This window comes from Centroberyx gerrardi, chromosome 18 (assembly GCF_048128805.1).
Source record: "Centroberyx gerrardi isolate f3 chromosome 18, fCenGer3.hap1.cur.20231027, whole genome shotgun sequence".
NCBI lineage: Eukaryota > Metazoa > Chordata > Actinopteri > Beryciformes > Berycidae > Centroberyx > Centroberyx gerrardi.
In genome coordinates this window covers 12762752-12789899 of record NC_136014.1, presented here as the reverse complement: position 1 = coordinate 12789899, position 27148 = coordinate 12762752, and the positions used below count along the sequence as shown (strand labels likewise).

The following is a 27148-nucleotide window of genomic DNA, read 5'->3' as shown; positions in this document are numbered from 1 at the left end:
CCCGGTCCAAATCTATTGTTTTACGGATATTTCCACTGATAGGAACACTTTAATCTTGGACTAGGTTTGACTGATTGATTGATTGATTTCTTTTGTTTTTGTTTTAGCATCATGCACAAAGTGCCCAGCCCACACAGACTTACAAGACACTATACATTCAGTTGCATTGGTGTACAACGTAAAGAAAAACTGCAAACTCAAATCACATACACAAAGTATTTTGCCTTTTTTTCCCAGGCCTTACAAATAAAGTTTACCACATTGAATCCACCTTTTCTGAAACATTACTCCAGTCTTTCATAAATCATCCAAACAAAAGAAATTAACAGAAGACAGAAGAATAGAAGACATTGACTAAAAAGCACACTTCTCATTTCAATATGCAAGGCACAAATGGATTTCAATTTCTTTTTCTTTTTTTTACCTTGCAATACAAATTTTTCTATGCTACAAATTGTTTCTGAAAGTGCATGGTACAATAAATGGAACATAGACAGATATTGGATTAATTCCAGATCAAATCATAATATTTCAAAATGCCTCATTGTCTCATAACTTAGACAATGTCAGGCATTCGCTTTTATTATTATGGCATGTATGAGACTTGTCCTGACTTGCCCTTTAAGCTGCTGTTACATGGGAAGTGTTTGGTTTTGGCAAACACAAAATTATCGTAACACTTATAGTGAACAAAACAATCATTTAACACCTTCTGGGCTAATGTTTCCACGTCCTGACCAGCTGAAACACTTCAAAATGATTGTTGGGTAGTAATGTTGAAATCTTCTAACAAATCTGACAAACATTCATGAAGCTTTCACATTATAATTTTAAGTAGTTTAATGTGTAAATGTAATGTGCAGACTGTACAGACACACATGAAGCTGTTATATCTGCATGTACAGTAAATGTAACAAAGCTGGTGCACACTTTCAGAGCCAACCAACGATTCTCGTAAAACAGCTGTTTAACACTCAATCCCTGTTGCAGCATTTAATGGGGGCGACACTATCAAATCGCTCAAGCAGCATTAAATCTTCCCCTAATCTTCATGAGGATCATTTTATTTGTGCCTCCTCGCTATTTCTCTGAGTGCTGAGATCAGGCCTTGTTGGTCCAAAAGCTTCTGATCACACCCACTGTCAGTCAATGGGACAGAGATGAACTTTGAATTAAGATGCCTTTAGGAAGCCCCTGCCAGGTCAACTGCCATCTTCCTTACAGCAGTGAGATGTGTGATGCAAAACTGTGTTTCTATCCGCAGTCTAATGGCTGTGGCATCTGGGTGGAAGGATGTGATCTGAGGATGTCATCTGAATTCATAATAGTCTGGTAGCTTATAGGTGTGTGTGTGTGTGTGTGTGCGTGTGTGTGTGTGTGTGTGTGTGTGTGTGTGTGCGTACGTGCGTGTGTATACTTGTGATTGTATGGACAATGTAAGAATCTCATTAGCATAGCTATTGGTATGGCATTGATCTCTTCATTCACCTCTAATGAAATGTCTCTCTAATAGCTTCTCATGAGTTGCTGGTGAAAATAAGGTAAGGTAATTTGACTCTCTCTCTCTCTCTCTCTCTCTCTCTGTCTCTCTCTGCTATTTGATTTGTGAGAATCAGTTCAAATCATTTTTAACATGTTGCAACACTTTCTACACTAAACCTAATAGCCTATCCGTTCTTTTTTCTTTTTAATTTTCCCACTATTTACAATTTCACACTAAAGTAAAATAAATGCCAGTAAACCAACATCATTAATCTACTAAAGCTTTGTCTTGCATTATCAAATAAATCTCTCTGTACCCTAACGAAAAGTCTTTAATATTTCTATAGGGTCTATAAGTTTATAGTGACTTTATTGTACTTTTATCTCCCATGGTATTTCTAACCTATAGGGTTTTCTGTGGCATAGAAGACCTGTATGATATTTTAAAGTCCCTTCTTAAATCCCTTATAGGATTTCTATAGCTCTTTTCCTAGGGGAAATGATGCGCAATGTATTACACAAAGCATCCTGACACGAGAAAACGACACGCAGTAAATGACATGACCAGGGTGATCCCATATCTCCTGACCATCTCTCAGATTAGAAACCAGCACCAAAATCTGTTGTGCGTTTTTAGCATCAGCCACCAAAAGGACAGCCTGACGCACGCGGGTGCCAAACAGTCCCACAGGAACCGAGTATTTATATATTCATCACCACATGTCCCATTGATAAGGTTATATCTCCGCATCCATCCAAGGCGTCCGCTCATCTCCATAAATTGTCTCTTCTCCTCGACATAATTATGTGTCCAGATGTCCAAAAGCGTGCCGCAAATTATCTGTGAACGATTGAAACTCCGCAATAATTGAATAATAGCTGATTAGCGAGGATTAGGTTTGTATAGACATAAAAATAAAGGGTATTTTCAATAATTTCCCCATTGGGTTTCAATTTGAAAACCTCTGAGGTAGCCTGTAAAAATGCGTGATGAATGAGGATGAAGAGAAGCTGAGGATGATTTCCCTGGACGTCCTAAATCTGTACTCGATGCCCCCTTTGCTATCACTTTCAACATCGGATTTTATGCCTTCTGCTTGGACCATTGTGTAACCTTTTAGTCTATGTACCAGCTTTTTGTATTGGATTTAGATCAGACCTAGTACTGCAAATAACTATTTTACCCCATGAGGTAAATAAATCTGTCGTTACATTGCATGAAGGCATTGGCATTTGGTTCAGTGTTTGTCTCGAATTTAATTGTCTCGTAATGCCACCCTGGTGTGTCCTAAATACCCTGAACTGGGACATTGTACTCTTTATCATGTGACCTGTCGAAGAGAAAAAAAGCTTAATAACCTATCAACAGATGCGCAGACTGACACCAAAGACAAAACGTTTAGTGTGCAAAACTAATTAGAATATGCAAATCATACAGGGAGAATGAGATGGGACGTTGGGGATAATGCTTAACAAATCAATTAGTTATTCCTTATACTACTAATAAGAAGCTGAATTGCTGAATTGGCTGAAGCCAGTTTGGACATGGGGGACTTCTTTACCGGATCTCTGAATGTTCACATTTTTATTTAGCGAAAGACAAATATTTGCCTTATGGTTGTGTTTTTTTTAATGAATTACTAGGCATATTGCATGGCAACCTGTATTGAATGAATATAGGCTTGAAAATACAGTGAAAGGGGCTATAGGCCTAGTTCCTGACCAATTAAAGCGGAAATAATAACATTACAGCGGGTCAGCAGGATGAAGTGGAGGGTAAACCCACCAAGTTTACTCACCTTTAATAGGCTGACATGACATGCATTATGCCTCTTAGTTAGTAGCATCAAACTTAGGTAAATCAAACGAAGATATGGTCTTTTAAGGGAAATAAAAGAGTAAATTACTGCTTTTATGAAAATATAACTTCGTTTTGTTTGTAATGGTTGGTGCTTGCCTCCTGATGTTTACCTATTTATTCAGCCTACCTACCACTGAATCAATTGTCATGAGTAATATAATTAGGCTCGAAATCTATATTAAACCAAAAAAACTAAACAGTTAGGCTAGTAGTTTACTTTTTAGTCTACTAATAATAATTTCCAAGGCAGATTATCTAGCAGTCTCAGTAAATATGATAGCCTATAATTTCCAGTTTTTCAATCATTTTGGTCATTTTTGCTCAGCCTAAATGTCTACATTGACGTGGTTTCAGTGGTTTAACTCAACTCAGGACAAACGTGTTTCAAATGAAGCTGATTTTCCTCGACTTGAGGGATTTATCCGGCTGATTGGATCTGTTTTACGACCCGATGACTCCTGAATCAAATGATCAGCGACAGGAACATGGAGACAGAGTTACAGTGAAAGTAGCCCAGGCGTTTGGCCCATCTTTCGTTGATCGATTTTTTTTGCTAATTTCATTAGGCTTTTACCTCTATAGCTGAAAAAAAACACTCTCCTCTTCTCTCTCCGAGTTCAGCTGAGCCTGGGACAAAACACTCAACAATATAGCTCATCAAGAAAAGATACAGCTCTATTTTTTTCATAAATAAATGATCGGATGAACCCATGCAGCTAATTCAGTTTGTCCACCTTTTTATTAGCAGTATAGAATTTACCCCAATTTTATTCTGGCAAATATTTATGACATAAATTCATAGTATAGGCTAATCCATATTAAGTGGTGTCACTGAGGTTATACGGTTTTAAGGAGAGAAAAAACAATGATAGCCTTCTTTTATGAAAATATGCCTAATTGATGTTTGTTAATTGATGGTCGTTTTCCTGTCGATGGTCATATTACTCACATTTTAAATTTACCACTCCATCACTGGCTGTATTTTATTGTTACAGGGCCTACAGACTATGCATCCGCGCCTCTAACCATTTTATGTCCAAAGAATAGGATATTATTAAAATTATTTTGTAATATCTATTTGCCAGAAATCCCATATAATAGTTTAATAAAGGTTAGATCACCAAAATGATGGAAACTTTTGACCCCCTCTGTGGAGTCTGTTCCCTCTTGTGATTGGCTGACGCCTGTTGCCTGTTGGATAAAAAGCGCATTTCTGCAGAGAGAGAGGGAGAGAGAGAGTGAGTGAGTGAGTGAGAGAGAGAGAGAAAGAGAGAGAGAGAGAAGAGAGAGAGAGAGAGCAGGACACACTGTTGATTGCACCAGGGACTAAAGCTTTTTTGGAGGGAGCGGAAAACAAAAACTAATCAGGGGAATCCCAGCGCCATGACAGGGAAGGAAGGAGTTGTGTTTTCAGAGTCTGTGAATAAGCAGAAAACCACCGGACCCCACGGGGGATCCCAGCAGCCGCCTCCGGCCTGGAAGATGGGCTCCACGGCGCACCGGCGCACCGGCTTTGGGATCCAGGAGCTGCTGGGCCTCAACAAGGAGCCGCCGGCGGCGCCGAGGCGCCCGCTGGAGGCTCTGCCGCACAGGGCGCACCTCCTGGCCGCCAGGTCGGCCCTCGGCCACGGCGGGGTCGGGGTGGGCATGGGACTGATAGGACCAGCGGGAATACACTCGTTTTACAGCCAGCCTGCCTTTCTCGAGGTGCTGTCAGAGGCGCAAAATGTTCACCTGCAGCCGCTCAGCAGAGCGTCCCAGATGGAGGCGCAGATGGATGCGCATCAGTCCGCCAGCTCGGGTGAGTGTTATTTTGAGGTTGATAACTTTAAATTTAAGGCATGTAGAGGAGGCTGTTATTCAGAGCCTCTGATTAGCTGAAATGAGTGCAACATAGAAATAAATATATTTCTTAGATCATCAACATTACAATAGTCAGGCCATTTACTTAGGCTACATTTTGTGGCATTTAGCTGATGCTCTTATTCAGATTGCAATAGCAGAATAAGCTTCAATTCCTGCCTCAGCAAAATGACAAGCAGTCAGTGGAAAAGTGTCAGAGAATTAGCGTCCTGACAAATTGCTGCGACCATGATCATCTAAGAGAGAAGAGCTTGGAAAAGAAATTGAATAAGAGCTAAGGAGGGAGACAGAATGGATTTTTCTTTTAATCTACCATGATGATAGTGGTAGTAATATTTGCCTTCAAGTCTATAGCAGCTTTTCAGACTGGAAAAAATCCACCTTGACAGAAAAATCTGTAGCGGCCTTATGACACTGTATTTTTAAACATGTCTCTGTTTTAGACATAAAATGTTTAGATGAATGGATGCGTTGTAATTTACAGGCTCTACTTTCAGAAATAAAATAGTAGCCTACGAATGTATTTTAAGCCTATGTGTTTTTATCATAAATGTTTCTAGTGATTGCTGTTCCATTTCTATTTATGCCCACTTATTTTCTGTGGATATTCACCCATGTTAGCTAATATTAACTGATGTTTCTTTACAGATTCTGATGATATGAGTCTCTCCTCCAGTGACAAGAAATTCTCCAAATCATCCTTGAGCAAGAAAAGAAAGAAAAGACGACACAGGTAAGACAGAAAAGAGAAAAGAGAGGAAGAAAAATGAAAAGAAAAAACAAGATCATTGAACTATACTTTTAATTCGTTTTTTAAAGACTGATTTTAACGTCTAATTTCGGACTGCCATAGGCTATATGTCATGATTTCCAGTTAGTTTCGTTTATTTTCGTTATTTTATTTTCAGCGAGATACATCCCTAACGAAAAATCACTGTATATTTCTTATATTATCCGTTTAGGGATTTATAGCGTGTCTCTGGTAGGCTACTCATAAAACCTTTATGCTATTATTATTTTTTTTAATCTCCTATGGTATAATATTCCTGTAATTTCCCTACAAAGACTTAGGCTATCGCTGTGATATTTTTATAATGTCTTTGTAAAATGTATTGTAGCCTACGATTAGGCTACAATACAGATAGATATATATAGATATATTTTTCGTGAGGATAATTAGGAATAAGTGATTACATATAAACTAAATCAGATCAAACGTGACTTGTGGAGAAATTTTGAGTATTTAAAGGTGAGTCATGCCACAAAGTGTGCATCAGATGTAGGCCTGTGTTTATTTTCTGTTTGTGTGATTCAGCCTGAGTTTAGTAAATTTTATCTAATATCAGTGTATCTATTCCCACTGTGGAAGCTTCTTAAGATCACATTATATTTCAGGAATGAAAAAATCTGTCGAGGACTACTGTAATTCTCATTTTGGTATTCCTAGATATTAAAAAAAAATTGGAAGGGATTGGAAAATTTCAGTTCATTCGCATTTTTCACCCCATTCACTTTCTTCATGTGGGATTTTAAGACTTGACGTCATTTAAAAATAAAAAGGATATTGTAGACTGTAAATATAGATATTGTAGACTGAATGTATACTAAATAGTAACTGGAAACATACACATGTGAAAATATGATGTTAATATAGAATCAGAATCCAAATTATGAAGAGGATTAATTTTAATACATGTTCCTCTTTTCCTCTCTGCAGAACCATTTTCACCTCCTACCAGCTGGAGGAGCTGGAGAAAGCCTTTAATGAAGCTCACTACCCGGACGTTTACGCCCGAGAAATGCTCTCCATGAAGACCGAGCTGCCAGAGGACAGGATACAGGTGTGTGTCTGTGTTTCAGTGTGTTACTGGCTCTGCAGGGTGCAGAAATGTAGGGTATGCATGTTTTGATATTGCTTAAGAAATCTTAAATTCACTATTCAAATCATAAAAGGCTTTCAAAGTCAGTCATCCTGCTCTTAAACTCAGATCACTCCTTCCAAAACTAGTTTCAGACTAGTATTCACACAAATAATTGAGCTAATTCATGCATTGTAAGCAGTGTAGGCTTGACATCCCCCTTCCATTCACTCACACACACACACACACACACACACACACCCACACACCCACACACACACACACACACACACACACACACACCCAATGCACTTCACCTACACTCCCCTTCTTGCTTCTTGTTTTTTGCTTACAAGCTAACCATTGCAGTCTAACTAATTGATTTTGAAATTAAGATGCATTAAACTCTAAACAATATCATTATGATCATTGTATTTCCATCAAAACTTTAGATGTAGTGCATGCCTGAAATAAATAGAATCAGTAATACAAAGTTGTAATAAATAATATGAAGCTATGAAGATGGATTTTGACAAGACAAAGACACTGGGCAGAGCAAAACATCGACAGAGATTGAAATGAGACAGACAGATACACACACACACACACACTCACACACACACAAGCACAGTGAGACAGGTAACGATACACAGTCAGACAGACAGACAGACAGGTAGAGCCATCAGTCGATAAGTGCTCCATCATCATCTTCACCATGCCTTCTGCTGCTTTCACATTAGCAACCAATTTCCCCATGCAGTGTACTTGGTTAGTTCAAGAGAACCTGCCCCCCACCCCCCCCCCCCCCCCCCGAGCGACGGGCCGCGGCCCACGAAATGTAATGATAAATACACAGAAATTAATTAGCACAGGTCAGCGGGTGAGGAGAAAGCTCTGCCGGGCTGCTATGAGCGTTTTAATTTCCCGTGATATTTGAGCGCCTGTCGCCCATCGATCGAGCCTGGAAATTAACTTATTTTTCAATCAGCCTCCACGCCCCTGGGGTCACCTCTCTCAGGCAGCACTTCACACACACACACACTCCCCCCCCCCCACGCACACACACAGTCGCTGTCGAAAAGCATGATTGCTCATCTGAGGCCCATCTTTTTATGAGATGGAGGTTATCATCAGATCTACCTGAATGGCTTTCCAGGCTTGGCTTTGATCGTTTTTAATTCCATGTCTGTGAAATGCACACACACATACACACACACACACACACAACACCATTCCCTACCATCCCAACCTGCCTCCATGGCCATTTCAGCATGCTTATTTTTCCCTGTCTCCCTCATCCATATTCACAAGCTTGGTGAGGCTATTACGAGGTCTGGCTGGGTGGAAATCAATTTAGGCACTTGAGGAGCCAGAGGGAGGGTGATCTAACACACACACACACACACACACACACACACACACACACACACACACACACACACACACAGTACTCGGAGCTGAGCGCTTGTGAAATTGTTGTGTGATAGTCAATCCTTTGAGAGGAACTAAAGCTTGAGTTAACTGCAGTGATTTTTTTTGCTCAAGCCATCAATATAGTACAGAAATGGAGAACATGGGGAGAAACCAGACAGATGGGGGGACAAAGGATCATGAAGCAATGAGAAAAAATATATTAAAACTGTGAATTATTGGGGCTTCTGTTACAGTACTATTTTGTACAGCACACAATAGTTACATTAGAGATTAGAACCAGCAGAGATTGTATTTGAATTACATGAATTTGAATTTATCTTGTTCATTTTGAACCATTTGAGCATTTGAGCCATTGCATTCAAGTTCTAATTGTGCCTTACAAATTCAATTTTTGAATTCATTTATTCAACAAATCCAGTTTTTTTAATCCAGTGGTTCAATATGCAATTATGCAGTTCAAAGACAATCTCTGCTGGCACTAATCTCTTACCATAGTATGGGTCCAAGGCAGAAAGCCAGTGCTCAGGTTTGAGTCAAGACTAAGGAAATGTGGTCTGAAACCAGTCTCTTGTGCTGTTATAAACTTCCAGCAGATGTCAATGTTCAACTGATATTTTCCACCATGGTCTACAAAGGACAGGATCTGTGTTGATGGAGCAGTCCAGCAGCATCAAGCAACAAGGACATTTTAAAGAGACTCTAACCCAAGATTAGATGAGAGGGAATCCCTGCACAGTGCTCTAGAGATACATTTTAGTAGCCTAATAAAACGTCCACAGACAGAACACTTTCCTGCCTCTCAGGGAAACTGTAATAGAAATCATTAAGTCACTTTATGAGTTGCCGATTACCGAGAATATTGCACGGATTACCATTCTGCAGTCCTGAAGTGTATCACAGTAACCTTCATCTACTCTTCTTCCCTCTAGGTGTGGTTTCAGAACCGCCGGGCCAAGTGGAGGAAGAGGGAGAAGTGCTGGGGCCGCAGCAGTGTGATGGCAGAGTACGGCCTGTACGGAGCCATGGTCCGCCACTCCATCCCCCTCCCCGAGTCCATCCTCAAGTCGGCCAAGGACGGCGTCATGGACTCCTGTGCCCCCTGGCTACTTGGTGAGGCTGCAGAAGGAGGATTTGCTTGTGAAATGTCAATTAAGAGAACATTTAAAGGGCCGTTAAGTAATCTGTGACCTTTATTGACTTCAATAGGGACCAGTAGGAACTGCAACAACATTGATAGAATTTGACGCCCACATTCACACCTCCCATCCTCTTGAATTACGGTGGCCTGTAATTGACACAAGTCACATTTTCACAATAGAGATGAGTAAACTAGCTAATTAGAGGAGAGATCAAGCAGAAATGTCTAATGAAGCAACAATACACCATGATGCAAAATACTGTAATAATAATCCTGCTTTGTAGTGTTTTCTTTGGCTTGAGAATGACACTCAGCCTTCATAGCTGAATTGTCTTGCAACACTGGTCAGCACCGTCCTCCATTGTTGAGCAGTTGATACTGTGTGGGGAGGAGTGTCTCAAAATTTCATTTTTGTTCCAAAACAGAGTATGGGCCAGAAACTGAGTTTTGAAAGCCAGTAAACTCAGCACCTGGCAAAGTAATGCACATAATATTAGGGTCAGTTTGTACAATGAGAGAATAAAATCTTACTTATTGCCCCTTTTAATATGGACATTGAGGCCTGCCTCTTGCAGTTAGTTGCAGTACAAATCAACTCTCTTCCTTCTCTGGCTGATCCAATACATTGGGAGGAGTACTGTTAGAGCCACATCAGCCAGTCCATCTTCTTCAACGTTTATAAAATACATATTTTTCCCTCCTTTTTGCTGTACACAGTATAGTTAGTCTATATTTTAATTGCAAGGTGAGAGCTTGTGGTTCCAAAGAAAACCTGCTCTTTTTTTGACTAAATGCAAGAAGTAAAGGGATTTCCTTCCTACCTTTATATCAGTTTGTGTTATTGTGCATGGGAATAGGGATTAAGAAGTATTCTAACAAACAGGAGGTGGGAGCTAAGCCTTGCTCATGTTAGGAGCCAATAAAAGTGTCACCTTGTCAATAATAGGTGGCAGTCGATACGGTGATAATCCTACTTCATCAAGACAGATTAGATCAAATCTCCTCTCTCGACACATGTCAATTGATTTGTTTAAATCAATTAGGTGACTGTAATTGAATAAGAGCTGCTATCCATCTCTCTCCCTCCCCGCTCTCTCTCTCTTTTAATCTCTAACACTTGACTACATATCATACATTTTGCTTGTGAGCAATACATTGTATTACATTTTATTGCTCTTCCTTAGTGATGAGGTCAAAGTAACTTTCCATCTTTACAGTTTGACAATAGAGTTCCTAAAGCCAAGGATACACTGCAAGACTAAGATGTGTCTGACGTTTTATGATCTGACAGAAATCCTCAGATCTTAGCTCATACGGTGTGAATAGATACATCTTGTCAGTCCTCAGACAGAGGGATTTTAAAGGTCCTATTTCTACAAGCCTTAACTGGAATCAATGTCTCTTCCCCTAAGGAATGCACAAGAAGTCGATGGAGACCCCCCACACATCTCCTGGTAAACCCAGCAGCATGCAGTCGCCTCCCCAGGAGATAACAGTGGAGAACATGATGGAGGAAGAGGAGGAGAGGCGGATACAGGACACTAAGTCGCCCATTTCTAAAGAGGAACTGAGGGAGAACAGCATCGCTGCACTGCGGGCGAAGGCCCAGGAGCACAGCGCTAAGATGCTGGGGACGGTTTCAGCGGACAGACCAAACGGCCATATAGCAGATAAAGAGGAAGCTGAGGACAAACAAACAGGACAGAAGACAGCAGAGGTGGAGAGGGCTCACTGAAAATGGCTGCTCATTACAGACTTCATATGGCCTGCTTTGTGACAGTGAAATACCTGCAGATTGGAGTTTTAGTTATACAAACATTTCTCAGACACAGAGCTGCTCTGGAGGCAGAAATCTCATCTCATTGGTTGAGTTAAACCTAAATGGGCGGAGCCAAAGAACCACAGTTTTTCTGGCTAAGTAACATTAGACTGAAGCCAAATAAAAAGGGCAAGAGGTAAGAGAGGAGGAAGCTAATATTATGAAGCCTGGTGCTCTTACTACAAGCTGAGAAAATGTAACTTAGCTATACTAAGTTACCTAGGTTAGCTAGTTAGCCTAGCTTAGCTTTTGAGTTAAAACTAGCTTTATTAGCCAGTAGCTATCTAGGTACGCTAGCTAGCTTGCCTGCTGTACTTCCAGGATTACAAATGCGTTGGATGAATTAAAAAAAGGAAGTCATTGCCATTTATACTTTTTATTTATACTTACTGACCAGAGTTCCTTCTTTGCCATTCAAATTTGCCATTTAGCTAACTTGTGCTCTGAAACACTGTGGTTCTTTGGCTCCGCCCACTAAGGTTTAACTCAACCAATAAGATCATTTCTGCCAAATTTCTGCAAAAACTCTGCCGCAATACCTTCTCTTGTCACCTTGTCTGTGTAGGAAAGAGGGAGGCTTAAGCACAAGAATGTCTCCCTAACATTTCTGGCAGATGATCTAACAGTGAAGCTGCATTAAAAATTCATTTTTTTTTTAATGGATTGTTAATCTTACCATTCTGTGACAAGGCAGCTACTTTTATGCAACTTTAAGGTGAAATGTATTTTTGGCAGCAGAGTGGCGTTGTGAGATGGGAAGACTGAGGTTCAAGCCCCCGCCCTGCTGAAGTGCCCTTGAGCAAGACACTGAAGCCCTACCAGCTCCAGGCTAGCTATGCTGTAGCTGAACCTGACCTCTGACCTCCCTGTGTAGGGGGGCAGGCAGCAGGTATCACATGACATGATCATGGCTAAAACAATTTTAATTTGAGTTTTACATTAGGCTACATATGTTGTTTCCCCACAATATTGTTTATGTAAATAGTGTACATATTGGAAATAAAATTCAATAATACTATAATGTATAGTTGAAACATTAATAATCCATGTTTGTCTCTGTATTCATGTAATTGTAGCCTAATAAAAAAAATTACTGATATATAAACTACAGAATTTCCTGGTCTTGTACATTGTAGTAGTTTAAGAGAGGAAGATGATGTTTATTGGCTTAATACTGGATTTCGTTAGCCAAAAATAAGGCATTTATTGTAATGCAAAATGAAAAGTAGCCTGTTATGTTTTCTGATGTGTTTGGCAAAGGATGCTGAAACCCATAGGACTCAGGCTACTTCACAAAAAAGAAAAAAGTGTCGGCACACATCGGTCTGCGCGCCCCCTTTAACGCATCAGCCAGTCCTTCCTCCCACAAGTTTTCCCAACTTAGTTCTCTGTTAGTTGAACGGGGAACTTGCAAATATGGTTTGAAATAAAGTATGATTTCTGGGCGGGTGGAGATGCTTTGTAAGCACACTTTTTGATTGGACGGGGTATTTTAATTGGCAAATAGAGTGACATGATGTGGCTGCTGTGCGGCTGCACTTCAAAGTGTCTCCTCACTTCATTCAGTCGACGGGTCGTCAGATATTCTCATCATTTCTTGGGTAAAAGCTTCAACAAAGCCGCATGTTTGCCCGAGGCAGCTGGATTTGAAGGAGTATCGGACCATTCCGGACTTCAGCAGTTTTCCGTCTCCCAGACCGACAGGTTTTGGGGCGCTGTGGCGCGGCAGAGACTGACTTGGATAAGTCCGTTTCACACTGTACAGGACTGTGATCTGAGTCAAGGCAGAATTAAGTGGTTTGAGGGAGGAAAGCTGAATGTGTCCGGTAAGATTATTTTATTTGATTAATATGACTAAGACTATTAATCTCTATTTGAAAGGCTTTTGGACACACATTTAGTCAATATAATTTACTATGAAAATGAGATCAGTTCAATCAAGTAAGATAGTGGCCTTATAGGCTGGATTTTTCTCACTCGCCCATGAATTAATTATTCCCATTAAAAACACTGGTGCTGCAGAGACAGCCTTGTATTATAATAAGAGCAAAGTGTTAATTCCAAAGTAAGATAGTATCAGCACACTGTCTTCAAACAGTTCAGCTATTCAGGAAATACCATGAAGTAAACAAAGCTCTGTGTGTGTGTGTGTGTGTGTGTCCTCTTGGGCACATGCAGTGAACTGCCTGGACCGCCACATACACACCTTTCCAGAGAGAGTGGCCCTGATCTGGGAGAGAGATGAACCAGGGTCAGAGGTCAAGATCACCTACAGGTTAGCAGGTTGGATTAGTGTGTGTGTGTGTGTGTGTGTGTGTGTGTGTGTGTGTGTGTTTGTCACATTGTCACATTATTTCATTCAGCTCAGCTACTGTATGTTGACATATTGACACATTTTTCCATAGGCAGCTGCTGGAAGCAACCTGCCGCCTGGGCAACCTGTTGAGGCGACGCGGCGTGAAGAGGGGCGACTGTGTCACCCTCTACATGCCCCCTTGCCCCCTCGCTGTGGCGTCCATGTTGGCCTGCGCCCGTATCGGTGCTGCACACAACGTGGTGTTCGCAGGCTTCAGTGCGGAGGCTCTTGCAGACCGCATCAGAGACGGTGAGGCTCGGACAAGATGACTGACCCGCAGATACTGTCCTGTCTGAGGGATTAGAGGGGATAGAGGGTTAACACAAAGATATTAAGTGATGAAACACATATAGAAACAGATGGCACTGTGGCATCTGAGATTTTCTGATAAAGTGTTAGAAAAGGGTGGACTGCCCATCATGAAGCTGCTGCTTAGGCCTCTACTTGTGTCAATCCAGTCTTCACTGACTGTAACCATTTGCCACTGAATACATTTTTCCAAGGTAGTGCTTATAGAGTGGGAGAGGTTGCTAACAGTGGAAGAAAATTTTGCCCTCTTCATCTGATTTTTAGGGGCATTTTAGTCTTTTCAGGGGCAATTTTATTGAACTATGAAAAAATACATTTGCATTGCATAATGGCAAAGAAACACTCAATTTGTACAACTAAGATTTGTTTTGCTCAGGCTGTGTGCTCGGTTGTTTTTTGATCAAAAAATGAAAACCGCTCCATTTTTCTCACCCAGAAAGCACTGAAAAGAATCATTTTTTTGCCCCCTCATTTTTAATTTCACAGGCATTTTTGCCCCAAGCCTCTGTTAATTTCTGACCCTGTGTGTCCCAGGATCCTGCAGGAAATACTGATTCAGATTGGAGCTGTGGCTTATCCGATTGGCTGGGTCAAAAGGTCATGATTGGCTCCTGACCTGGTTCATGGGCAGAATTCACTGTTGGGTCCTTCTCTTTACCCCGCTGGACAGGGGTCAGGATCTTTCTAATGGATAGATTTTTGGTATAATCCCCAAAAAGTTTGACTCAATTTTTAGGTCACTGACTCCTCTGTGACAAATAGATATTGTTTTTAAGAAGAGCATTTCCCTCTAGCTTACTGTGTCACCATATTTGCACAGAAATGTAAGTTTGAACTTTGAATTGAACGAAATGGATAAAAGTAAAACTGGCAGTATCAATGTAGTTTATTCCCAAAAATGTACGACCAGTCTGATTTTATTCTCGACTCATATTTCAGCCCAGTCCAGCACCGTCATCACAGTGAACCAGGGCGTCAGGGGGGGAAAGGTGACTGAGCTGAAGAAGACGGTGGACGCGGCGGTCCAGAGCTGCCCGTCAGTGCAGCAGGTGTTCGTTGCTATGAGAACAGAGAACCCGGTTGTCGTGACAGCCAGGGACGTCGCCATGGAGGAGGTGAGAGAGCAGAAAGCCAATCAGAACTTGATTAAGGAAACACTGGGCAGGTGTGGATGTGTGCAACTGTGTGAATGTGAAGCAGGGCGCTGCTGGGAAAGAGCAAGTGCGCTCAATCAACTTTCCCTGGATAAATAAAGACTAAAAAATGCCTCTTTAGCTGTGCTTTGTATTCATTACTCTGTTATCACTGGGTTTTACAAAAGAACGTTCAACAGATCCTAATGCTGATATGCTTTTTGAAATGTTAGCCCAGTTCTTTACCTTTAATCAACCCATCAATAATTCAGATGCTATCAATGAATCATGTTATATAACATGTACGCCCAGTTGATTTATCAGCCAAAGCCAAGCCAAAGCATATTTTCACTCTGTATAGACAATAACGCAATTATAATAAACTTTATTTATAGAGCACTTTTATAGAGCACTTTTCAAAACCTTTCCAAAACTGAAGGTACTGTAAAAATAAACATAGCAAAGACATAAAAAATAAAAATAAAAAAATAAATCAAAATCTTAAAGAAATGTTCAAATCCAATAATGAATGAATGCAGGGGAATTGCAATAAAGTTTGCTCTATTGCTGTCTTATTGTCATTACTAGGAGAGGTTTTCAAAAACAATCTTAAAAGGTGCCTCTGTCCTGCAGGAGATGCTGAGGGAGGCTGTGGTGTGTGAGCCAGCTGCCATGGACAGCGAGGACGTCTTGTTCCTGCTTTACACGTCAGGCAGCACAGGGAAACCCAAAGGTCTGGTCCACACACAGGCTGGATACCTGCTGTACGCCTCGCTCACACACAGGGTAACACCGATCCTGCGTCTGTATTTGTAAAACGGAAATTGTATTTTAAGCAGTGTAGCTATGCCAACGAAGGCCTTTGGCAGCCAAAATGCCGTCTATAATCCTGTGACTGACCATCTGCAGAGGAAATCTCATCCTGTTCACGGTGGATTACGGCATAATGAAGCAACAGTTTTGAAAAAGAAAGTCTTCTAGTTCAGCATTCATTTAATGTGGTGAGTTCAAGGTACTTTTACAGATGCACTAAACGCTTATGCCAGTGATGAGGCAGCAGAAAAAAGCAGAATATCTCAGAATATCTCAAACTGCTGAACCAAGAGGACAAATCTGTAATACTGAATGTATTTTACGACTGCTTCCTCAATAAAAAAGATTTAAACACAAAAAAAACAAAAAAAACAAAACTGCTGAACCATGGTCTGAACTATTCCTGTCAGTTTTTCCTCTAACATCTGTTTCTTTATCACGTTGTTCACCTCCAACCGACACACTTCTTTCCGTAAATGTCCTTCTCATGACCAGTATGTCTTCGACTACCATGATGGAGACGTGTTCGGCTGTGTGGCGGACATTGGCTGGATAACAGGACACAGTTACAGCGTCTACGGGCCGCTGGCCAACGGGGGAACCACTGTCCTGTTTGAGAGCACTCCTGTTTACCCCGACCCAGGTACCAATATCAGCAGCAGCACCTTGCATTTAATTTAATGTAATGCATGTAAAGCACTGTAACTGAAAGATTTGCTGTTTGCTGTTTATTTTTGTGCTCTTGCCATCCAATTAGGCTTCCTCAAAATCATCAAAACATCATCATGATGCCATAAAATGTGACCCATTCTAAACTTTCTATTGGATGGTTCGGTGTTTTGCCATTGGATGGAAATGGCAAAACACTGAAGCACTACTTGAATTAAAAATAGTTGTTAGAAGGTGCCTATTGGACCGGTTGTTGAATTCAACATCATAATGAAAGAAAACAGCACTCATCATCCTTTATAAATAAATCAAAATGCCTTCATGGTAACAGTTAACCAACAAGGATGTTTGCGTCTCATACTCAACGCCAAAGCAAGCCAAGTTGTCAGTATGCCACTACAACATTTAAATTTTTCATGAAGGAAAAAGATGCCTTGGTTTAATTTTATCATGATATACATTTTCTGTTATTGAGACACAAGTGTTTCTCCGGGAGTTGTGTGTAAAGTGTGTTGGCTCACAACTTCTCCTCAGTGTTCCTGTCCAGTGTAAAGAGCTTTAAATGGGTCTCCTGCTCTGTGAATAACTGTTTACAGTTCAACTTGAACTTCCCATACCTTCCATTCTAAAATTAGGAGCTTTTGTATACAGAGGAATCAGGACCGCTGGGATTTGTTCTCAAGCCCTCTGTGATTCAAGATTCATTTCTCAGCCCACTGCTTTCATCTTAATCTCAAATTTCTGAATCTGACTTTAGATTTTCAGCATCTTTGCAGTACGTAGGTGAATGTCTCTTTGTGCCATGTATGTCCTGTTGTTGTCAGGAAGGTACTGGGAGATGGTGCAGAGACTGAAGATCAACCAGTTTTATGGGGCTCCGACAGCGATCCGCCTGCTGATCAAGTATGGAGACCAGTGGGTCAACAAATACGACCGCTCCAGCCTCAAAACTCTGGGCTCTGGTATGCCGACCATGATGAGTGCCTAAAAATACCATTATGTGCACATGGGCCCTCTGGGTATTTCTATGCATGTTGTAATGATTTCTTTTTATATTTACTAATAGATCAGAATCACAGAACAGCTAAACTCCATACACACAATGTTGAATTTTGCAATTAGGTGGCGTGATAGTTGATAAGGTTGTAATGTAATTATATCATGTTCACTATCATAATTGCAGTCTGACTTTGCAGCAGCTATATTTAGCACACATTTTCCAATTTACCTGCATTTATAAGCATGAACTGACTAAATGTTTTCCAATAAAGGGGTCATGTAAACTAGCTGGCATGTGTGTTAGCTGTGCATTACACAGCATGATTTAGGAACACATACCACAGTGCACAGGCACATGCAACACCACATGCAACACCACATGTTTCTGCAGTCCTGTGTAGGATAAACACCAGGCGGATTCCTTTCCTCTGAGCACACACGTGTTACATACTTTCACTGAAAGTCAGTCTGTTGTATGTCTACATGCCTTTGTCATGGACGCTGCCCGCAGCAAAGTCCAGCATACTACACACATGCTCAGTTACTTGAAATAAAGCTTTATTAGTTTCAAAGAATTTAAATCCTCCTCCTAACATGAGAAACACAGATGGCTACTTCTACTGAACTACTTTTCCACCTTGAGGGTTAACAAGGTGACTCTCTGTCAACATCAACTCACTTTACTGTCAAAAGAGTCTATGCATTGAGTTCAAAGGACAAATACCCCACAACACTATATGATGACATTATATAATTCAGCCTATCCTTGTCTTCCCCCAGTGGGCGAGCCCATCAACACCGAGGCGTGGGACTGGTACCACAGAGTGGTTGGGGACGGACGCTGTCCTGTGGTGGACACCTGGTGGCAAACAGGTAACTGTTTGTTTCTCTTGAATACATTTAAATATGGCGTGTTCCTTGATCTACTGAAACCAAAACAGAAAAGAAAGAGAGCCACCAAAAATGCCAACTGGTTACTAAACTGGACTGGATTTCACAAAATGTGTCATAAATGTTAGGCCATAGAAGATAATCTCAGCGCTGTTGTGTCCTTGTCACAATCTGAATACACTACTACAACCTGTGCAGCAACAGTTGAGATATGAACAGCCAAGCAGGACTATTGTAGCTTAGAAGTTTGTTAATACTCAGGGGTTTAAACCACACAGACTCCCTAACCCTAACTAAAATGTTTGTTCACAAACCTTGTTACTGAGGTAATAATGATCTTGCTAATTCTACTTTTCTAGTTCTACTAGTTCTGATAGAATCAATATGCCTGTACAGAGTACAGTTCAATATTTATGCTACAGGTCCTCTGCAGTGTGTTTTCCTCCAAAACAGACTAAAGATTTTCTTAGGCTTTTCTTACGCATGCTATGCTTAATGCTAATCTGCACGTGGACACTGATACAAGTTATTCAGGCTCTCTGTCATCCAAGGTGTATTTTAAGCATCAGTGATTCATGCATCTTTTGCTATTTATCAAACTGTACTTTGCACATCTGTGACGAAGCCATTGCTGCTGCCAGCTGTGTCAATGGTGCTAAACTGGAACAATTCTTCGTTGAACTTGGCGAATTAAAGTGTTTCTGACTCTGATGCTGTGTGTCTGAATGTTTTGATTGGCTCTGTTCTGTCTAGCAGTTGATTGGTCACTTGGTCACTGGTCGCCTCCCTCCAGAAAGGACAGTTGAGTTCATGAACTTTCCCTTGAACACAACCTCCTCCGCAGCCACTTAAACGGACGATCAGTCTTAAAGGGGAGAGCAGTCTGGTCCCTCCCCCGAAGAATAACACTGTTATGTAATATTGTGGATGTGTGCGTGTGCGTGTGTGTGTGTGTGTGTGTGTGTGTGTGTGTGTGCGTATTCACTGCACAACTATGCACAGCAACCACGCACACACGCACACACCCTTACATAAAGAGATTTTTCTATCCCTTCTGGACTCCCGAATCAAACCAGATGTTTTCCTCTTTGTGCCAAATATCTGACCTCCGAGTGCTGCAGGAAAAGCAGAGGCATGAACTAAATCTGCATGTCAACCTTTTTATTCTTGAAACAGAAGAAAGACAGTCGACACTAACACCTCACAGAAGAGTAAAATCTTTTTCCTCCAAATTATGATTTTTGAAGGTGAAATAAAGTTTGATTTTATGACTGTTATGCCCTTCTTACACCTTTATGATGCTGATATTTATTTCCTTGTTGTCTGTTAAACGCTCACATAAGCCAGTGCATGTTTGACTAATTTTTTTTTACCGCAGAATGCAGATGTCATGACCATAGCTGCCAACAGAGCCATTTGACATAATGCAATGTGGCCGTCTGGAGGGAGCGGGCTCCATCAATCACCGCCCCCCCCCCTTCTCAAACCCACACACAATACAAACGTGGCCTGTGGTTTGACTCAGTTCCCAGCACAGAGAAACGTGCACAGAAGGAAAATTATGTTTTTCAAATAACTATAATGATATTGTCTGTCCTCAATGATGATTATGTCATATTATGTTCTTCCCTCCTTCCTTTGATTACACTTGTACTGCTTGCTTTTACCTTTGTTTTATTCCTTTGTCTATTATCTGTATCCAGTGTTGTACTGTTTTTATTTAAATTTTTGGGGTTATTTTACTGTAAAGCACCTTGTAACCTTGTTAAGAAAGGTGCTATATAAATAAAGTTTATTATTATTATTATATGATAGTGCGAACTAGCAACCGTATGATACTATACACTGAATGTACAAAATATTAGGGACACTTCCTCTTTTCATGAAGTATACTGATGAGGTGAATCCAGGTAAAAGCCATTATCCCTTATTGATTCCCCATATTAAATCTAAACCAATCACAAAGGAGGAGATGCAGATAAAGAGAAGCAGACGAGTTAGAGAAGGATTTTTAATCTTTGAGACAATTGAGATGTGGATTGTGCAAAAGGGGCTGCAGCTCAATATCAGGGATGTCCCTAATATTTTGTACATTCAGTGTAAATTATATTGATAGTATAGATTGTAGATACTAATTGCATTGGGTGTGGCACAACAACCTTGTAGGGGAATTGTTCTTTACCCTTAGATAATCTCTGATGTCATTGCAAAATAACCACTATTCCTCTACAAAAGTAGCTTAGGATGAGGCATAATGACAACATGTTTTGAAATCAGCTGATTTCGCTAATAAAATTAATTTTGAGGATGAACACAGGATCAGATTGACCCTATGTATTTCACCCTCAATCCCTCCAAATTAGATTGAGTAATGACCAAATGGAGCAAAACGATGTTAATTACCATACAAATGGCAAATATATATAATTAATTGACGATAATTAAACATCAGAGCATCATGAGCTTGAGAATTACAGACACAGATATGACCCAAATACCCTACTTCAGCAAAACGGATTATGTTGTTATGTTATTTTCCTAGAGCGGTGTTTCCAATTAGGAGTAAATGGCATTATTCATAATTGCCATTGGGTTGATCTGGGTGCAAGTAGCCCATTTAGAGAGAAAATGAGATTTTGATCTGCTGTTGGCATACGGCCCCATGTGGGATCACACAGAACTGGAGGGGTGAGAAGATGCAGGAAGATAGGAGGTTGAAATGCTGCTTAGCATCTAATAGTAGGAATGTAGGGATGAATGGTTTCTGGAAAAAAGGAAATCCAAGACACTGCAAAACTTACTTTTTAGCTTTTATTTAACCCAAGAGACTGAAAGGAAAAGTAGCACCAAAAGTGTTGTAGACCCATTTGGGTATGGAAGCGGAGAAAGAGGAGGATTGTAAATATAGACTCTTACTGAAATTGTTCATGATTTTGGGGACTTTTGTCCAGAAGTCTCAGTTGTAGCTGATTTGAATGGGATGCCAGTTGCTAATGCTATTGTGGGATCATCTGTTGTGTCCTAGTTACAACGGATCCCCTCTGCTGCTGCCAGCGCTGTTGCCACCAACACCACCAGGCGGATTACCAGGGTCCCAGAGAGCCAGGCGAACCTAATTGCGTTTAATTTACTTAGCATGGCTGTAATTCGACAATCGGCATCTGTAGTGATTAGAGGGGCTTATGCTAGGTTCACAAGTTGGTAATTTCCAAAAGGCCTGCTGCAGGTCCCTCGCTCTGTAATTCAGCCTCTCTCCTCTGTCACTGTCCTTGTCTTTTTTTCATTCCACTTTCTCTCTCACCTCCGCTCCACTGCATCTAAATCAATATTCCTGATGCGGTAGTTCGTAGTCTTTGCTGTGACAGTGTTCACTTGTGTGCACTTGATAAAAAGGTCAAGAGTCAGTCTGGCTCAGGTGTGGGAAGACCTGCATCTCCCACTATGACTGAGGTTCGGCCCCTTATTCAACCTGCCAGCCTCTGTCTGTTACTTCAGTATCAGGTATTTGTATTTAACAGTGGATATTTGTAATAACGCATCATTTCATTTTGTTGGTGTTTCACACACATGGTGTCTTTGTTGTTTTGCTCTGTGTTCTCAGAGACAGGTGGCATCTGCATCGCCCCGAGGCCGTCAGACCCGGACGCAGAGATTGTCCCAGGAATGGCGATGAGACCCTTCTTCGGCATCAGGCCGGTGCTCATGGACAGGGAGGTGTGGGAGTGTGTGTGTGTGTGTGTGTGTGTGTGTTTATTTATGCGGTCATATGTAGCGTGCCACCCATGCAAAAGCTGGATGTCTGGGAATGGCCTGGGGGGGTCAGATTGGGATTATAAAACAGGCAGCAGCTGTGTCACTTTTGATACTCACCCTTCTCCCACCCTTCAATCCCACTCTGTGCGTGCCAAATGCCCTATTAAAAATCTGTCATACGACTGTGTGGCTACTGCAGTTGCTTTAGCTCTTGAAAAGCACAGATTGTCCAGACAGTTGGAGTGGTGTCTCTGAGCTGATCTCTCTACCCCCACCCTCAGCGCACACGCACATCATTTTGAGAGGCGCAACATTCTCAGGGTTTAATCTGGCATTTAGAGCATTGCAACTGTGCCTGTTTTCTGTGACTTTGAGAGAAACCGTTTAGTATCAATGTCCTGTAGTGGCTAGATCAGAAGGGGATGATTAACAATGTGTATTAACACCAATTACACCAATCATACAATACTTGGTGCAAATCATATTAGTACTATTACAAATATGTCCATGTCTAATACTAAAGTATTTATATGCACTAATTACATTGATTATCACTCAGTTTCCTTTGCAACTTTACTTGTTCTTCCTTTTACTCGTCTCATCCCTTTCATTTAGCGCTGGTTTTTGATTTTGTTCAGGGAAAGGCGCTGACTTCCAACAACACGTCCGGAGCTCTGTGTATAGCCCAGCCTTGGCCTGGTATGGCCCGCACCATTCATAACGACCACCAGAGGTTCACTGAGACCTACTGCCAGCCGTACCCCGGTACATTATACTCATGGATTAACTCATTCTGTCTTCCTGGAAGTGTTTCTCACTCTACACTGCCTCAATAAAGACAAAACTGGACTGTTTACGCTCTTATTCTAAGTTCACATGCTCTTATTTCCTCTGTTATCATGCCTATAGGTTACTTCTTCACTGGTGACGGCGCCTATCGTTCCAAGGAGGGGCACTACCAGATCATTGGTCGCCTTGATGATGTCATCAACGTGAGCGGTCACAGGATTGGGACTGCTGAGCTAGAGGATGTAGTGGTAAATTAAGTCAACAATTAACTAAAAATGTTTTAATGGCGTTTAGCATTTGCTTTAATTTTTGGCTGAAATGCAAGACGGCAGCGTTTACACATTTTGGCAAATTCAGTTGCCCTAGATTCACAAATTCCAGTTAAAAATTTCAAATAACTGTCCTCAGGCCTGTTAAAGTCATAAAGGCATGAGTCAGATACCTAAGCACACATATTTGCATAAAATGGAGGGCTAAGGATTGTTGAGTTTGACAATTTTCTGTTGTAATGTTCTCAGCCTAAGTGCAAGTATGGTGTACTGTAAGTGTTCATGTGGATTTAAAAAAAACAAGGGTGGTCTTGCATTTCATCTACTGTTTATCAGTATTACAATTCTAAAGATTTGAAAACCGAGTCACAGCGAGAAAAAAGAACAGGAGTCCAACGACACCAAACAATTGTTTCCAACTGGATCATCAGTGCACCATCTTTTGGTGGGAGAACATATTGCGGCTGAATCTGTCCATGACGCTGAATCCTCTGAGAAACCTGTGATTGGTGAACACTGAATGAGGAAGAGTGCTTAGGTGACAGATTAGACTCGAGATCTGGGAAAGGGCAACTGAATCCTCAAAAAGTTGTTTGAAGGATGTTTTTTTCCAGCATCCTACTTCTCACAATAAATCTTCTGAATGCAAGCGAAGAAACTTTATTGTAACATGCGTCCCTTGTAGAATCCAAATCATTTTGTCACTCCATTGACCACAAAGGGATTTCATTACTTGGCTAAAATTTTAGCCCACTGCAAAGTAATCATTCTGTCAGTCTACAGCTGAAGCTGAGGGGTGGACATTTTCAAGCTAGTAATTATTTACTTGTCAGCTCATGCTCCCATCAGCGACCCGGCATCTCAGTTCTGAGTGTTTTCTTCAGTGAGGCCATTCTCATTCTGGAACACTCAAAATTGGCTCCGACTGTGCATGTATGCTGTGTCGCTGGCATCACAAGACACATGAATCTGGTTCTGTGAATCTGTTCTACTGTCTCAATCAGCTACATTATATTGAGGCAGTCATCCCATTCAGTTGTGACTGTTTTAAATGGTAAAATGGTAACCAAAATGTTTAATAAATATAGATTCATAAGAAAGCAATTCTGAATAATTGCTATAAAAGTCGTATACAAAATGAAATCAAAATATAGTGGGAAACAAATTTTACATTTTTGAGTGTACATGTATCCTCAAGTTTATAGGTGTTCTAACTTAATTAAAAGTTCCTTTAAGTCCTTTTTCCAATGTGTTAAACTTAAACCAAAGACCCCTGTTTTTCCCCTACGTTTTGTACTCCATCCAACACTTTGCCAAACCTCCAGTTTAGCCTTTACCATGAAGTGTACTACAGTTGATCCTCATTCTGCCCTCTGTTACAGAACCAATGCCCTGCGGTGGCCGAGTCTGCCGTCATAGGCTACTCACATGACATCAAAGGACAAGGTAAATAGGAAACCTTTAAAGGTTTCATTCAGTCAAAACTGTGTTTCCACCATTCCTGAGTCCACTGGGATGAATATCAGTTTATAGCAATGTCAGCAAATAGTGAAAAACATTCAACACTGATATTGGAGTTGTAGCAACTTTAAATCTCCAACTGGAAAGCGTCTGTAGATGTACGTAGATTATGTATCACTAATGTTAATTATCTCACAAATAGTTGTGAAATGTGTCATTATTGTTGCTAACAGAAGAGAAGATATTCCCCATGGATATTGTTTCTGTGGTGATCTCCCCCTCATCTTACTCACATCGCTCATGAGTTTTCATGTGAGTGAGGATCGTTCTCTCTCTCTCTGCTGTGCCAGGTGTTTATGCCTTTGTGGTGCTAAAGAAGGGAGTGGATGTCCAAGAGGCTGACCTGGCCCGGCAGCTGCAGGACATGGTGTCCAAAAGCATCGCCAAGTACGCCTGTCCAGACTTCATCCAGGTATTGACATCGTTTTACAACTAATCAATGATAGATAGATATAGATAGATATAATTTTTATTAATGTGTCACTCCTCAACAAACAACTCAAACAAAGCGACAAACACAATAACCCAAAAAAAAAGAAAGTTGAGGACCACTCATCAAAAGTTACGAGACACAGGCTAAAAACAATACACATAAAAAAGATACTAGAATATATATATATATATATATATATATATATATATATATATATATATACACACACACACACATATGTAGATACATACATACACACAAATATACACACACATAAGCACATACATTCGTACAGATCCATTGATACAGATATACATACATACACACACACACACAAGAAAAATGTCAATCTTAATACTGCATAGGGTTAGGGTTAGGGTTAATTTAGACACTTATGAATGAACGTCTTCTGTTGAGAATGAGGTGGCAAGCTTTGATTCACAGGTTTTAATTTCCCCTCCCTGCTGGATGTCTCTCTGCTTCATGCTGCACTGGAACATCGTTTGTACCTACACTGCTGAGCACTTTAGTTGGCTTTTTTCTAAATGTAGTGATGGGAGAGTCATGAAACAGTTAACGCTGGAGCAGAGTGTTTGTTGTTTGGAGGATTATCTTCTGAATATAGTCCCGTAATGAGCTAACAGAACAATAACTCAGGCCAGATGGGACAGACTGCACAGTGACGTGTCGTACTGGTACAGTCTGAGACCAGAGTGGCTGGTTTTCAGCAAGACTAGAGTACAGAGCAAGACCAGTTTTCCTTTCATATTCTTCTTGATTATAGTAAAGGAGGCCTGGTCTCTGATCCTATATTAGAATTACTTTACTGAGAAGATTGACAAATATGAACATTTTTGATTAATTGTAAGTGTGCAGGAGCATTTAATTAGGCATACATGATTTTTGAGCCATATCCAGTAATTTTCATGATTATCCCAATAACATTTAACATTATAAACCATTGTCATAATAATTTGTGAAATACAATTACCTAATCAGTCACATATGTCTGATTATAGTTTATGTCATTGTTGATCAAAATGCTTGTCATCAGACTATAAAGTTGCACTATTCCATTAAAATCTCATTGAGCAGGGCTTGGTTTTTCAAATATACGGTGACACTAGGATCATCTTTGCTCCACTGACTTACAAGAACAAAAAGATGTTAACCCAGTCAAGTCTAACATACCTCTAACTTGTCTAGTGAAATGTCTTTTGTTTTTTGTATTAACATTGATTTGCAATCTCATAGTTTGTCCGGCGGCTGCCAAAGACACGCTCAGGCAAGATAATGCGGCGGGTGCTGCGGAAGGTGGTGGAGCGCGACTTGGACGGGCTGGGTGACCTCAGCACGCTGGACGACCCCGCCGCAGTTCAGGAGGTCATCCAGGGTCACCAGGACCTCTGTGGTAAAGAGCAACCGCAATGATGTTTGTCTGAAAACTGAGCAATTTGACGCAAGGTAGGCAGATTCTTGTCTAAAGGGGATGTGGCAGTGTTGAAGCTCGCAGCTTTTCCACTTCATTTTTATACCAGCCACACTTAAATTACCGATCCATTCCACCAAACCAGACAGAAGGGTGTCTGAAGATGAAGTATGCACCACTGTATCAAGAATGAAGAATGTAAGATTGTTCAACCTTTCTGTCTTTATTGTACAAATGAAGATTTTTTGGAACCAGACAAAAACGTAACAGTCCTTTAAAACTGTGTGCATTTTTAAGTTGTATATCGATGTAAACTGCTCTTGATATG

The 27148-nt window shown here is 40.8% G+C and overlaps 2 protein-coding genes across 2 annotated transcripts; both read left to right on the top strand.

The window, feature by feature from the left end:
* Nucleotides 1-4726: 4726 nt before the first annotated feature.
* LOC139925183 (visual system homeobox 2-like) lies at nucleotides 4727-11372 on the top strand. Its single transcript, XM_071916443.1, has 5 exons — nucleotides 4727-5144; nucleotides 5855-5939; nucleotides 6924-7047; nucleotides 9429-9609; nucleotides 11050-11372. The coding sequence occupies exons 1-5, from the start codon at nucleotides 4727-4729 to the stop codon at nucleotides 11370-11372; spliced, it is 1131 nt and encodes a 376-aa protein (XP_071772544.1).
* Nucleotides 11373-12972: 1600 nt separating this feature from the next.
* LOC139925182 (acetyl-coenzyme A synthetase 2-like, mitochondrial) lies at nucleotides 12973-27110 on the top strand. The gene is made up of 14 exons (XM_071916442.2): nucleotides 12973-13282; nucleotides 13635-13731; nucleotides 13862-14061; nucleotides 15061-15236; nucleotides 15888-16040; nucleotides 16563-16710; nucleotides 17561-17698; nucleotides 18516-18608; nucleotides 22228-22340; nucleotides 23018-23144; nucleotides 23289-23416; nucleotides 24820-24883; nucleotides 25249-25370; nucleotides 26646-27110. Exons 1-14 carry the CDS (start codon nucleotides 12973-12975, stop codon nucleotides 26820-26822), a joined length of 2046 nt encoding a protein of 681 aa, XP_071772543.2. The 3' UTR covers nucleotides 26823-27110.
* The last annotated feature ends 38 nt before the right edge of the window (nucleotides 27111-27148 follow it).